This window comes from Leptodactylus fuscus, chromosome 1 (assembly GCF_031893055.1).
Source record: "Leptodactylus fuscus isolate aLepFus1 chromosome 1, aLepFus1.hap2, whole genome shotgun sequence".
Lineage (NCBI taxonomy): Eukaryota > Metazoa > Chordata > Amphibia > Anura > Leptodactylidae > Leptodactylus > Leptodactylus fuscus.
The window spans coordinates 256,839,870-256,854,757 of record NC_134265.1 but is presented as its reverse complement, the minus strand read 5'-3'; the positions used below and the strand labels follow the sequence as shown (position 1 = coordinate 256,854,757).

Genomic DNA, 14,888 nt, shown 5'->3' with positions numbered 1-14,888 from the left:
AATGGTCAGAAACGCCCTTCTGACCATAGAGCAGTACGGTACCGGCACCGTAAGCTCTTTACACCGGGCACAGATCGGGAAAGCCGACAGTGCGCTGAATTCAGCGCAATGTCAGCTTTCCAGCAGTATATAACACTGCATGTGCCCAAAAGTGGTGAAAGGTCCTCTTTAAAAATGACTTTTCCCAATGACAGAGCCCCTTTAAGTTTTTCTCAGTAAAGATAAAATAAAAGTTGTTGCTACGCTCCCACATTTAGTTTTTGGGACCTACTAGTCTAATTCCCATGATGGAAAATAGTGACATCACACTAGGGTATGACATCATTTTATGAGTATCTAAACTCCGAATCGCCCATCTATTTTGAGAATAGGCACATCAGAAAATTAAACTGTATAATAAAAATGACATACTATCAATAGTAATATGTTGCATTTCTCCTCAAATAGCATGGTTTGTATATATAACATAGGGATAGATCAATGTAGATAACAGTAAATATGTAAGGAATTTAAATGGCTATGTAGAATTCATCAAAGCTTTTTACAAGAAAAAAAAATGCAAAAAAGTGAATTCCTTGTTTAATGTGCCTGAGATAAGGCGTAGATAACAAGAAAATTAATGTTCCCACATCTCAGGACTGAAACCAGCAAATCCATTTCTGATAACAGGAACTCCCTTTGTTTAGAGAATATTAAAGCCCGATTGTCAGGTACTGATTCACTGTTGGTCTTCCATCCAGATGATCTATAAATTCCCGAGATGGAAGTATACACAACACCAATAAGAAGGGTATAGTAGCAAGCACAGATCCACAGACTGACCTTCATATTGCTTAACACGATAAAATTATTCAGACAACTGAAAACTACCGTATATAAAAGCCCATTGGTTTTAATGATATGACAGTAATGTAGCTGTGTGGTAGCCACTTGTAACTGTTTAGTTTTTTTCGTTTCAAAAAGAATTTACTGAATTTTAAAGAAAGAAACTAATGTAACATACAAAAATACAGCAAAAAGCAGACACCCTAATCTATAAACAATGTACAAATGAGCACATATAAGACACGTGCAAATAAAGAGTCCATGTGTCCTGGCTCTGCCGACATACAGAAGGAAATATACATATTACATGTGAGGACAGATTGTATAAGCAACAAAAACTATCTATACAATTTGTTATAACGGAATTAACCAAGGTATGAAAAAAAGTTTGCCTTAACCCCTTCCCATTGGTGACATTTTTCAATTTTCGTTTTTGACTCCCCGCCTTCCAAACCCATAACTTTGTTATTTCTATTTATATATGTAGATCAGCCTACAAGTACCCCGGGGGAAGAATTGATCTCCAGATTTGCTAACAGTTTGAAAATGTATGAGAAAAGGACTTCATAAATAATAGTATAAACCAAAATATATGACATTGACCTAATAGAAATCATATTAAAGGGATTGTTCAGGAATTGGAGAAACCCCTGTAGATGCAGGGAGAGGTGCAAAAAACAAACAAAAAAACAAGCATACTCACCAGTGAGTCCCCAATGCCCTGTTGTCCACCGCCGGTGTCTGATCGGTCTCGTGCCAGTGTCTCATTCATTGGTCTGGTGTCACACTTGACAGCTGAGAATTATCAGTGTCCTCATATGTCTTATATGTCTCTGGTTCCTTATCAGCAACTGCTCAGGCCTCTGGTTTGTATAACTGTTCACTTGAGGCTGTCACAATCATTAAATGTGGTTTATACACCGTCCAGTCATATTAATGTGACCACGTTAAATAACCAATCGCAGAAGGCACGTGTCATCATCCATCTGGGTGCACTCATCATTGTGGAAGGCAAGATGGATCAACATCTATTCTTGCGGACCATGTTCACTCCTACATGCGAATTGTTTTTCCTCAGGATGATGGCATCTACCAAGACAATGCGACGTGTCATAAAGCTCACAGTGTACGTGCGTGGTTTGAGGAGCACCAGGATGAGTTTACCGTACTCCCTTGGCCAGCAAATTCCCGGACTTGAACCCAATCGAGAATCTGTGGGACCATCTCGATTGGGTTGTTCGTGCCATGGATGCTCAATGGCGTAACCTAGCACAGCTGGCCACACCACTGGATTCGGCATGGCTCAACATCCCACTGAACATCATCACAACATCCCCTCTCTTCCTGCACGTCTCGCAGCGGTCCGCTCTGCAAAAGGTGGTTATTCTGGATTTTGACAGGTGGTCACATTAATGTGACTGGACTGTGTATTAGATCAATGGCATTCCATATTTTGGTTTTGAAATTACATTTTTAATTGTTTCCTAATTTTCACTTTTTTACTTGTAATAATGATTCTGCTGAAATTCAATTTTCAAAGTATTTCCTAATTTTCACTTCTCTTACTCAAAAAATGTACATGAAAATAAAATCCTTCTGTTATTATTGTTTTTTAATATGTTTACTTCATCTGACACTTCCCTGCACTGAAATACTTAACATGCTATCAAGCAATTAAATTGACAAATTTAGTTTTCTTAAGTTATTTTTTAAGACAGGCACTTAAAATATTTTGCGTAATAAAGTGATGTTTTTAAAGGTAATTGTGGTTAAAAAAGTAATAAATCTATCACTTCTTACCACTTTTAAAATGTATGCAGCTTACAAAACTGATTTCACACATTTTTGGTGTACTGATGTGCTGACATTTGCAGCTTTCGTAAATCTCACCAATGTAAAAATTGAAGCAGATGCAAGCTACTACTCCTACTGCGTGCCTAAGGCTGCTGCTTCAGGTCTTGTCTGCCGACTGTAGTTTACTCCTCTGTCTACAGGTAAGCTTTATAGAATTGGAAACGGTTGTGTGAGAGATGGGTGACATAGTACTTTGACACGCAGAAAAGACTCAAATCAGTGCAAGGAAATGGAAATCTGGTACACAGCAAAGTATGGTTGCCATTTAGTCACGCTTTAACATCTTCATAAACGTGCCCCAATGTCTAATCATGTATACAGTTTTTGAAAAAAAATAAAGTTAGCCAAAACATGAGTCAAGAGGAAAACTGAAATCTAGTGGCGTGTGATGAACTTCATGGGCCTATGTCTTCATTCAAACTGATTTACTCAGCACAGTGGCTCAGTGGTTAGCACTGTAGCCTGCAGCACTGGAGTCCTGCCAAGGAAGACATCTGCAAGGAGTTTGTATGTTGTCCCATTGTTTGCGTGGGTTTCCTCCAGGTACTCCAGTTTTCTCCCACACTCCAAAGACATACTGATAGGGAATACAGATTGTGAGGCCTATATGGGACAGTGACTGACAATGTTTGAGGAATATGATGGCGCTATGCAGGTAAGCATAATAAATAAATAAATAAATAATAAATGTTACCTTTTGAAAACAAGCCTCCATCCAAAGCTATCTGTGTCTTTAAGTTTCCACCCTTTAAGACCACACATAAACTAACATTTGGGCTACCACTACTTTTGATATACTAGGTTCCAACAAGTTTTTTTTGTTTTTGTTTAAATAGGTACCTTTTAAAAAAAAATAAGGTGAGGGAGGTGAGATGTCCTCATCTAATATGAATGGTGGAACCTCTGGTAGTTGCCTTCTTGTTTGTAACAGAGGTGTTACCATAATCTCTACAGAACAGGAAGTTATCTATAATGAGGCTCATTGGTCAGTGTGAAAAACGCAAGATTCCAAGATGCTATTTCAGATCACAACATAAAAAAAAAAAATAAAAAAAAAAAATCAATGCCTAATAATATAATTAAAACTTTTCCCAAGGTATACAGGCTTTTTTTTGTGGGGGGTAGTAGGGATTACATATTAATGACCTATTATCAACATAGGTCATGAATACCTGGTCAGTAGGGGTCTGACATATAACACCCCCGTGAACAGCTGTTCTTGGCAGTCTCTCAGCAGGAACTATACAGTGTACAGAGCCAGCAGTTTAAAGACTGGTGTACTGTTCAGTATCCGAGATGAAGTACTACAGCTCAGCTCTCATTTATGTAAATGAAATAACAATTTCTAGTGAACTAACAGTTTAACAATCTGTGGAAATTTGTTAGAGAGATAAAAGTAATAGACATCATGTTTTGCCAACTTGCATATTTTTTTTTGTGTTTCACACACAACCATAAGTAACTTATCAAATAACATATCAGGATTACAAGCCCACGCAGACCCCACCCTGTAACAGAAGCTAATCTTGCTTAAAAGAATAAAAAAGTGCTTTAATAAAGAAAAATTTTAATAGGAAGTCTGTCACTCAGTTTTACCCTGCAACTCTGCTGACAACACTAGCTAGAAGCCCTGGAGAGCTTTTAATACATAGCAGTGTGGATGGTTCTAGTATCAGTACTACTGAAAGAGATGTTTTCATCCCCCGTATGCTGTTCTCACAAATTTCCTGAAGGTAGCCCCTACAGCTGAAGTGCTCTCAGCTGTTCCACATCCCCTCCATTTTGAATGACCAGTGTAGCGGACTCCTGGTTGGACACTACACTACCTCTTTGATACATAACCTGCTCCTAAAACTGCTTGAGATGTCCTTGCATCTCTAATACAGATGTGTAAAATCTACCTATGATCCCTTACAATTGGGACATTCACTATTGTCTTTGCAATGAATCCCTTTTAACGTCTACTTAAACCAAGTTCCAGTATATACAGTAATCTCCAGTTAGGAATACTGACACTGACCTTCAGCCGGGCTCACTGCTGCAGGTAGACTTCCCCAGTCAATTGTTTGGGATGGGCAAGGATGAGGAGAGAAGACCGCCTCAACACCATGGTCCTGCACAATAAAGAATATTATAGAATATGCCAAATAAACACCCGTCATAGTCAAAGAACCCATGTTAAAAGAATGAAAATAGTAATAGAAAATACCATAGATATTAAACTTTTCTGTACCATTACATAATCTCCTAACATCTTCTTCAGGCAATGTCTACAAAGAAAGTACAGCAATTTTTTTCATTTTCTTTTAAGAGTCTGTAGAATAATATGAATATTGTACGCTACTTGTGTGTTCACTGTATACCTTGTAGAGGCCCTTATCTGAAGAAGGCTTTTATAGTAATATAAGTAAAGGACTAGTACATACAGTTTAGGCTGGTCTTACACGACAGTAGTGGTTTTTGCAGTCCGCAATTTGCTGATCAGCAACACTAATTTCACTCTTCTGCAGACGTCCGTGTCCGTCCACAAAGTGCAGGTGTCAAAGACAGTCTGTGCTGTGATGTCTGTGACTTTGCGGACCTGCAGTATTCAGTGCGGACCCCGGTCACAGCACACCACGGATAAAATATCCGGTGGTGTAAGAGGCCTCACTGAATACAATGTATCCGCAAATTGTCCGCAATTGAGAACGCACAATTGCGGAATATTTGCGGATTTAAATTACGTTCGTGTTAGGCCAGCCTTAAGAAGAATTCCATTAGCAACAACATATACCTTTCCAGTGGAGAAAGGATACCTTTTAGATCAGTGTATTCTCGACCTTTGGAATCTCATTGATCTAACAGTAAGCCCTTCTCCAGTGATAGCTTTAGTGTAAATCCCCTTTACAGGGCCAGTTCCAAATTTATTACCCGTCAACAATCTTCATCAGTTTCTTGGACTTTAAATGCTGAACTGCTGCTCCATCTAAATAAGTGGCTGGGGAAACCTGTTCTCTTGATCGATGATGGTCCCACAATAAGACACCAACCAGCTATGTTGTTGATAAGTAAGAGAGGATTCCATTTTAGGACAACTTGTTAAATCTATAAACTTCTTCCGGGCTTTACACCCCACTAGAAAGAGCTTAGGAGCTCACGGATTACTGATATTATGGGAGCTGTACACATTGGTCTGCAATTTCATTATTTGGCTTTATGACTCTGTGAAGGCATGTGTGTAGAATTCAGATTGTCAGAACATTTGTTACCTTTTTAAATAAAAACCAAAAAGGGATCAGGTACACTTTATGCCACAAAATAATCTAATATTCAAATGGTGTAACTATATTAAATGAATGGGAATGTTTTTGGAATCCTTACCCGCAGGTTATGGCGGTTCCACTGGCCACTATATCATCAGATCACTATTACACAGCTAATGTCTCTAATATTAACATTTACCTTTTCTGATATAATATTTATTTTACTGTCTTTATAGTTTCAGCCAAACAGTACATCAGCAGCGAGCATGGAATGCAGACAGCACATTGCTTGCATTAGCAGCTGCCTAGGAACTGTTATTTAACCAAACAAAGCAATATAATATGCTTCACAAAACATACATGAGTCCAAAAACACGTTTAAAGGGAAACTCCACCTATGAAACACAACTTCCAACAGTTCAACAACTGCTTTACTTGAATTGGTTTCAGATATATCTTTGCAAAACTGAATTCAGAATTCTAGTGTCTTCCTGTTACCAGAGAGCAGTGCATCCTGGGAGCTTAAAGGGAGTGTGTCCGCATTCAAACTAAAGACATAACCTTGTAAGGTGGCTTCTAAACTTTGCAAATTTCTTATTCTGCTCCGAATAGACGTCTTTTATTTTTATGCAGATTAGTTGAAAAGGGCTTGAGACATTTCTTCTTATTCTGCTGGGGTTTTGCTCTCCACTCTATATAACTGCCCCTACTGCAGCCAAAGTGTGACAAAGTGGAGGATGTCACTCAAGCAACGGGGTGTAGGGCTGGGCAGTAGGTAGGGGCGATTATCTAGAGCAGAGATGAAGCCCCAGCTGGAGAAGAAATGTCCCTAAAGCCCTTTTCAGCTTATTCACATAATAATAAAACCCAGATTTTCATGAAAATAGAGATGCAATGCAGAAAGGGTCAGTTCACACTGAGTTTTTTGCAAGCTGAAAAAAATCTGCTTCAGGAAATAGGACATGGTTTTTTGATGCGGTTTTTGGCATGACGCAGTTTTTGACACTTTTTTTTTTTTTTGGCTCCAGCACACTGTATGAACCTGGAAACTTCTCTTTAAATAAAAACGCTAGAGATTTTTTAAGCAGTTTTTGCAAAAACCGCATCAAAAACTGCATCAAAAACCCTTGTCGTGTTTTTTCCATCTCCCATTTACTTCAATGGGTTTTTCCAGGTGGATTCCGGGTCAAAATCCGCCTGCAAAAAACTGAGTGTGAACTGACCCTAAGAAAGCTGTCTTTGGAAAGTGTAGAAGCCGCCCTACAATGTACTGTTATTAGTTTCTGTAATTAATGAATCTCTTTGGAGCAATGAGGGCAAACTGTATTCTTTATGGATACCAATTTGGATGATACAGTATATGAACTTTTGAGGCAGAGGCAAATAAAATCTTTCCAATTCAGGCACTTTTTCTTAATTACACCATTCACCATACTTTTTAGATTTACATTGGAAAGGGGGTGATTTTACTTATTTTTTCATATTCTTAAACTTTTATTTTTAAAGGCATTCTACCATTAAAACCCTTTTTTTTTGTGGATAAGACGTCAGAATAGCCTTTAGAAAGGCTATTCGTCTCTTACCTTTAGATGTGATCACCGCGGCGCCGTTCCTTAGAAATACCGGTTTTTACCAGTATGCAAATTAGTTCTCTCGCAGCGATGGGGGCGGGCCCCAGTGCTGGAAATGAGATGTGGGAGTCCCCACTGCTGCTCGAGAACAGGCTCCAGCGACGCCTCTATCTTCTGCTGGATCCTCCCCATCTTTCGTCGTCTTTCTTCGGCATCACCTCCGACGCCTGCGCAGTTGGCTCTGCCAGTGAGACACTAGTAGAGCCGACTGCGCATGCCAGCCGGCGGTCATAGTCGCAAGGCCGCAATTGCACGCATGCGTAGTCAGCTCTACTAGTGTCTCACTGGCAGAGCCAACTGCGCAGGCATCGGAGGTGATGCCGAAGAAAGAAGGGGAGGATCCAGCAGAAGATAGAGGTGTCGCTGGAGCCTGTTCCTGAGCAGCAGTGGGGACGCCCCCATCGCATTTCCAGCACTGGGAAACGCCCCCATCGCTGCAAGAGAACTAATTTGCATACCGGTAAAAAGCGGTATTTCTAAGGAACGGCGCCGCGGCGATCACATCTAAAGGTAAGAACGAATAGCCTTTCTAAAGTCTATTCCGACGTCTTATCCACAAAAAAAAGGGTTTTAATGGTAGAATCCCTTTAACTTTTAATTCCACCTTTGGAAACTTAATAGGTGAGTGTAAGATCACATATACTTTAGTATTAAACTATAATGTAATTCTGCTGTGTTCCTTTTACGCACTCGGTCATTCAATAGAGATCCCTTTTTCAAGATGACCTTATAGATGCCATGTTCATAACTAATCATGGCATCTCAGAAGTTAAATTATTGAGACCACCAGCAGATATCTGCTATGGAGCTCCATATTGAAAGGCTACCTGTATTTTCTTGAAAAATGTAAATATTTGCAGGATTTTGCTAAGCAGTCTGTTCTATGACTGTATAATCCTTCATGCATGATGGACTAAAAGTTTTTTGGTTTTTTTTGCTGCTACTGTAATAGTCCAATTATGGCTACAGTACATACAGTACATTTTATTGTTCTCCGTCAGGCTGAGTTGTAAGCAATAAAGAGCAGTCTGCCCAAGTCCCCCATCCATTATTACTACTACTGGTTTTGTTACATGTTTTTAATTTAGCCAGAAGTAACTGTAAAATAGAAAATAAATAGCAGACAAAAGTGGACTTAATACAGAAAATCCAGCACATGATGCAGCTAAACAGATTCCTAACACAGAAATGAAGGAAAGCTACTATAATCTTCAAAATCCTCTACGTGCCTCTAAATGTACAGGCAGGAAAACTAAGCTCTGACATGTAAAGGCTGTGAGGAGAACTGCCACTTTCCCTCTACACTCACTTTTGTGAAGCAAGCACAGCCCCTCCCTCCTCCACTCCTTTTGAACCAGTCTAGATTTTGAAGGTAACTAAGGACAGAACTTCCCTAGTAACAGTAAGTGACTATAATAGGGTTGTGTGATTTCCACGCGGTGTCCGCAAGAATCATGCAGAGAGAAAAGTGCTGCTTGTAGTACCTTTCTCTCCTCATGATTCATGCGGACACCACGCGGAAAGCACATGGACCCCATTATAGTCTATGGGGTTCGTGTGGTTTCAGTGGTTTTTATGCGTTCGGTATTCCGTTCGGGGGGGGGCTCCCCATACAGATTTCCCAAACAGAATACTGAAAGCAGATGTGAACCAGGTCTTAATCCATTGTTTTCTCAGATGATTTAACCATTTCGATGATCTTACTTTTAGTTTGGTCATGGTTGGCCTGGGGCCTCCTAGAAAATGGCTTTCTGGTAATTCTTTTTCTTCTGTGTCTACTTTGAATGATGCTGTTGGTTCTTGGTGCTTGGAGTTCACATGAAGAAATTGGAGAAACGTAATATTACAAGCAGCAGCTGCCTTCTGCACACCTTGGACCTGGAGGACCCGTTCATACCAGCCTATGATTAGAGGAAGTCCATAGATCATCTCTGGTGATACTTGCTGAAGAGCAACCTAAAATTAAACATTCTCAAAGTTTATTTCTTGCAAAGTTTATTTCATGTATATGTTATGTTATGTGAAAAAAGTCTTACAATCAGCGAGGACATTAAAGTAAGTAACATTTATTATTTTGTGACAATGACACTAGTCAATTGATGTGTTGGAAGCAGGAAAAATGGGCAAATGTAAAGATCTGAGTGACTTTGACAAGGAACAAATTGTGATAACTAAAAGACTGGGTCAACACATCTCCAAAACAGCATTTGATATGGGGTTTTCCTGATATAACAATAATGAACCAAGCAAGGGCAACTGGTGAAAGTGTGGCCAGGACATGCACAAGCAAGGCTACATAACGTGTATAGAGTGCTAAGGCTAGCCTGCCTGGTCCAGTCCCAGAGTAGAGCAATACTATAGTCAAAATTGATTAAAAAGTCAATGCTGGATGGTCTTTTCTGCACAGTAACACACGCACACACAAAAAATCAAATAAAATGCCACAAAAGTACAAGGATACAAGGGTATTGTGAAATTGTATCACCATGTTTCTGCGGAAATACTCCTATAAGCTGCAACTGTATTACTGAGAAACTTTCTAATTGGCTTTCACAGTCTATTAACTTCATTGTATGGGTCAGGTAAGCAAAGCATTTTTCACATGTTCTAGACATGTTCTAAATACCCGACAGGCACTGAAGCAGGTGATATAGTGAGAGGACAATGAAGGAGGATTTCCTCAGATAGATTGTCTATCTGGCAGATGACACCTTGGTTTACAAACTATGCAGATTCACTGCACGCAAATAACTGCTGAAAAGATGACTATACACCACTCTTGTTAGAACGCTACTATCCACAAATGATTTCTTTACAGATCATTCTATATAACTCATATCGTTTTTAACTATTATTTTCAATTCAAATTGTAGGAAAATGTACAAATAAATGCAGTATCACCACTGAATATAGGTGATGAAGACAGCAACTCCTCCTGCACGGGTCACAGGGCATGTCCACAACATGGCTCTCTCCATTCACTTCTATGCACGAGTCACAGGGCATGTCCACAACATGGCTCTCTCCGTTCACTTCTATGCACGAGTCACAGGGCATGTCCACAACATGGCTCTCTCCGTTCACTTCTATGCACGAGTCACAGGGCATGTCCACAACATGGCTCTCTCCGTTCACTTCTATGCACGAGTCACAGGGCATGTCCACAACATGGCTCTCTCCGTTCACTTCTATGCACGAGTCACAGGGCATGTCCACAACATGGCTCTCTCCGTTCACTTCTATGCACGAGTCACAGGGCATGTCCACAACATGGCTCTCTCCGTTCACTTCTATGCACGAGTCACAGGGCATGTCCACAACATGGCTCTCTCCGTTCACTTCTATGCACACGTTACAGGGCATGTCTACAATATGGCTCTTTCCGTTCACTATGGGAATTTTGAAATGGCAAATCCTTCCTGCTTGACTATTTTCAGAACTCGCATAAAAGTGAATAAAGAGAGACATTTATGCACAGCCACCTCTAAACTCACAGCAGCAATGAGAGGTCGGGGAACCTTCATTCTCGAGATTGCTGTTCCTAGAGCATGGACTTAATATTTATGGTATATCCTATGGATCATTTGTATTCACAGGTGGGATAGTCGTCCTCAATAATGTACATAGTACTAATTATAAATAATTATATCGGCAAGTAATACATTACGTTTAAAGGGCTTATCCAGTTTCTAGTATTGATGGCCTATCCTAGATTTCAATGGGACAGCACTGCAGTACCACCACTCACTGCTACAGTTTGCATGGTGAGTACAGGTGGTCCTGTAGAGGTCCCAGGGGTCGTACCCCCGCAGACTTGTGAGAAACCCCTTTAAAGATAAACATAATTGGCTCCCTATGAAATTGTCTTTACTGTATATGCGTGTCAGGGTAGAGCAATCTGGTTGTGACTGCAATCTTTGTACAGCGCTGCGTGATATGATGGTGCTATATAAGAAATCAGAAAATAAATATTTCAATAAAAACATGAAATAAAAGCCACTGTCACACAATTAGTAAAATTGTCATCTTTTCTATTAATCCTGATACAGACGACACATTTGGAAATATATGAGGGTCATGACAGTAGTCTGAGCATGTGATATCAGAAACCACTAATTACTGAAGACAGTATCGGCTGTAATTATGGAGCCTCCGTGTCTGCACAGCTTTGTTTTCCAATAAGACATGTCTTTCCTTGCCCTGGGTGAGATAACCAAAGGAGATGTCAGATCTCCTTGTCATCTGATAGCCTAAGAGTACAGGTATGAGTACAGGTATGAAGTCATCACCTGCAAACAAAGACGTGCCTAATACTTCATGTTTATTTACTATGCATTGCTACATCGTCTTCATGACTGTATTCGTAAGAACACAACTACTGATAAGACAATATTTTGTGTTCATTTAAGCAGCTCATACATAGAGGTATATTCACACAATGCATATTGGATTTCTGCCACAACTTTCCCAAAAACTGCACCAAAAACCTTGATACACCCAACTAGATATAATGCCTCTGCTGGAAGTTATTTAGAAAGGGGTAGACCATAAGACCACTACATGTAGGTGTTAGGAGAGTGTCTTCACCAGATGACGAAAGAAGGCACAAGATCTCAACATGGAAATCTAATCCTTGGCAACAACTAGATCTTCATTTTTGTCGAAAAGATTCACTTTAACCACTACAACCTCAATTCTAATATATGCAAAGTTTTCACACTTGGTAGTTGGTTTGTTAAAACTTACCTAATGCTCTCCATCCTATCAGAAACAGAATCCAGGACAAAACCATCATGTAAAATAATGTCATCTATAGTCAAGTAGAGATTAAAATTCATAATATGGAGATAAACCCTGCAAAGGAAAATGGTAATAGAAAGTAATAGGGTGCAGCAATAATCCTAATATATAATGTATAATACAATGCATACTAGGCAGAAACCCCACGCACAACAAGCATTACTAGTACAGTACAAGGATGTGTACAGGCAAGGAATGGGATAGAAACACACATTTCATGTCACTTCACCTGGGGATATATATCTGCACAAAGGCAAAGCATGTGTTGGGGCATTTCTATCTCCTCCCTGGTTTGTATCAATCCTTATACACGGTGATGAAGTTTATTACACTTCGTGTTTCTGCCTACTGTATATTTGTATTACATGTATATATGAGTATTGCCATACTTTATTACTTTGTATTAGTAGTTTACAGGATTTATTAGCATATATTACAATTTTGCCATCTTTTAGTACTGCTCAGGAGAAGGTAATGGTTGTTATCATGCACCTTGTTGATTTTACAATATGGATTTTAACATCTACCAGAATAAAGATGACAGTGTTGTACATGACATGTTTTTTGTTTTTTTTTTCTATCGGTAAGTCTTTGTAGAATGGGAGGAAATCCACGCAAACACGGGGAGAACATACAAACTGCTTGCAGGTGTTGTTCCTGGCGGGATTCGAACCCAGGATACCAGTGCTGCAAGGCTGCAGTGCTAACCACTGAGTCACCGTTTTGCCCCATGTTTTTTTTTGTTTGTTTTTTAAACTAGGTTGTTGGTTGAGTGCAGGCTTCTTTAGCTGCTGTCAGGCCCAGAATTACTTGCAACTTTCAATGGAAACCTACCATTGACTGTTCTTTTTCCTTGCAACTAACGCTGGGTTCACACCAGCGTTCGGCACTCCATATTGGGTTTCCGTCTTCTGCCGGCAGAAGACGGAAACCTGTCATGCAGCGTCCGGCTTTGAGTGCCGGTGAGCGTTTTCAGCTCTCTGCGGCGAAACCATTTTTTTTAAACCGGACACAGAGTACTGCATGTCCGACTCTGTGTCCGGTTAAAAAAAAACGGTTTCGCCGCGGAGAGCATAAAACGCTCACCGGCACTCACGGCCGGACACTTTTCAAACCCATTCAAATAAATGGGTTTGAAAAATGACTGCAGGTTTCCGTTTCCTGCACAAAACCTGCAGAACGGAGTCCCGGGCGCAGATGTGAACGAGCCCTAAACTGTTTTATACTCTGCTCCCCTGAAAACAATTGACTACCCAATGTGCTTTGTGTTCTTTAGCAAACAGGGTCCAAAACTTTTTCTGTCTTACTAACAATAAAATGATGCATACACGTTCTAAAAACAAATTCCAAGTTATTTTCTCCCATGAGATAGAGAATGAGATCCTTACCAGAAAACGGTGGATGCATGGCAACAGAACAACATCAGTCAAAGTAAAATAAAGGCCCTCAGCAAAGACATGTTCAAGAGACGGGAGGTCGGAGGTCTTTGCTTTCCTGATTTGTGCAGGTTCCCTTGCAGTTTTTGTTGGTACATCTTGGACACTTAGTTTGGACAAAGCTGCTGTCAGTTCCAAACTAGGAATTTGTTTCGAGCTGCTCTGAGCGGTTTCTTCTTGTGATGCTTTTTTTTCACCAGTCTCATTGGATTTCATTTGCTGTTGCATCTTTTGTCGACGTATTTTATCATCATTGTGGACTCTGACAGGCTCTCCCAGCTTCTTTTCAAGCTGCAGCACTTCTGGAGGAATGGTGGCAGATGGGTCTTTCAGAAAGTTTTCCACAGCCAATGGTATGCTGATCTCACAGAGCCTGGTCCACTGGCTAACCTGCAAAAAGCATATGGAGATAAAGGTTTGTGTCTGACTAACTCAAAAACCAAAGGGTAGCAAAAATGTCACCTGCTTCGTCTTCATATGACAAAGGTGAACAGAATAATCTAGAAGGTTCGGAGCACCCACTACAAACACACAACTCAATTTCCTTCAGGAAAATTCAGCAGTGCGTTCTCCTGAAACCCACCATGGTAAAAAGCACCTGATACAAGCGGCCATTGTAGATCACAGAGGGTTAACCACCAGCGCAACGTACCCAGCTGGGGTCCCTCCTTGTGCGCGTAAGCATCAAGGCTATGTTCATACAGTAGTTGTATAAGCTACCTGTCGAGAACCTTGGTGTTGCATTTATGTGCAGTACGGTATTTTACATCGCCTCCATACATGCGGTACTATCAAGCCACTGTTATACAGAATACTTATAGCAATGATTCTATTATATTACCACTATACACTATACAAAACCAATATGTTATCCAGACAGATATAAAATAACACCATGAAACATTTTCTAGTGACATTGGCACCTGACATGTTACAATAACAGCAGACAATTCTTCATGGAATTGGATACATTTTTGGAAATCCAATGCTACAAAGTGAGACAAAACATTTCTGAGGAGATTAGTACCTGACACGGCAGACAGATGCATGTGTAGCGCACAAGACATAACGAGAGGTTAATTAAGGTAGACTTTCTA

The 14,888-nt window shown here is 40.1% G+C and overlaps 1 protein-coding gene across 1 annotated transcript in view; it reads right to left on the bottom strand.

Annotated features, from left to right (window-relative positions):
• GSTCD (glutathione S-transferase C-terminal domain containing) overlaps window positions 1–14,888 on the bottom strand; it is an 86,050-nt gene that overhangs the window by 47,323 nt on the left and 23,839 nt on the right. The window contains exons 3-5 of the mRNA XM_075286217.1: window positions 13,744–14,181; window positions 9,260–9,511; window positions 4,700–4,793 (exon numbers count right to left, since the gene is read on the bottom strand). Of these exons, the coding sequence (XP_075142318.1) occupies window positions 4,700–4,793; window positions 9,260–9,511; window positions 13,744–14,181 (784 nt within the window). The remainder of the gene's footprint in view (window positions 1–4,699; window positions 4,794–9,259; window positions 9,512–13,743; window positions 14,182–14,888) is intronic.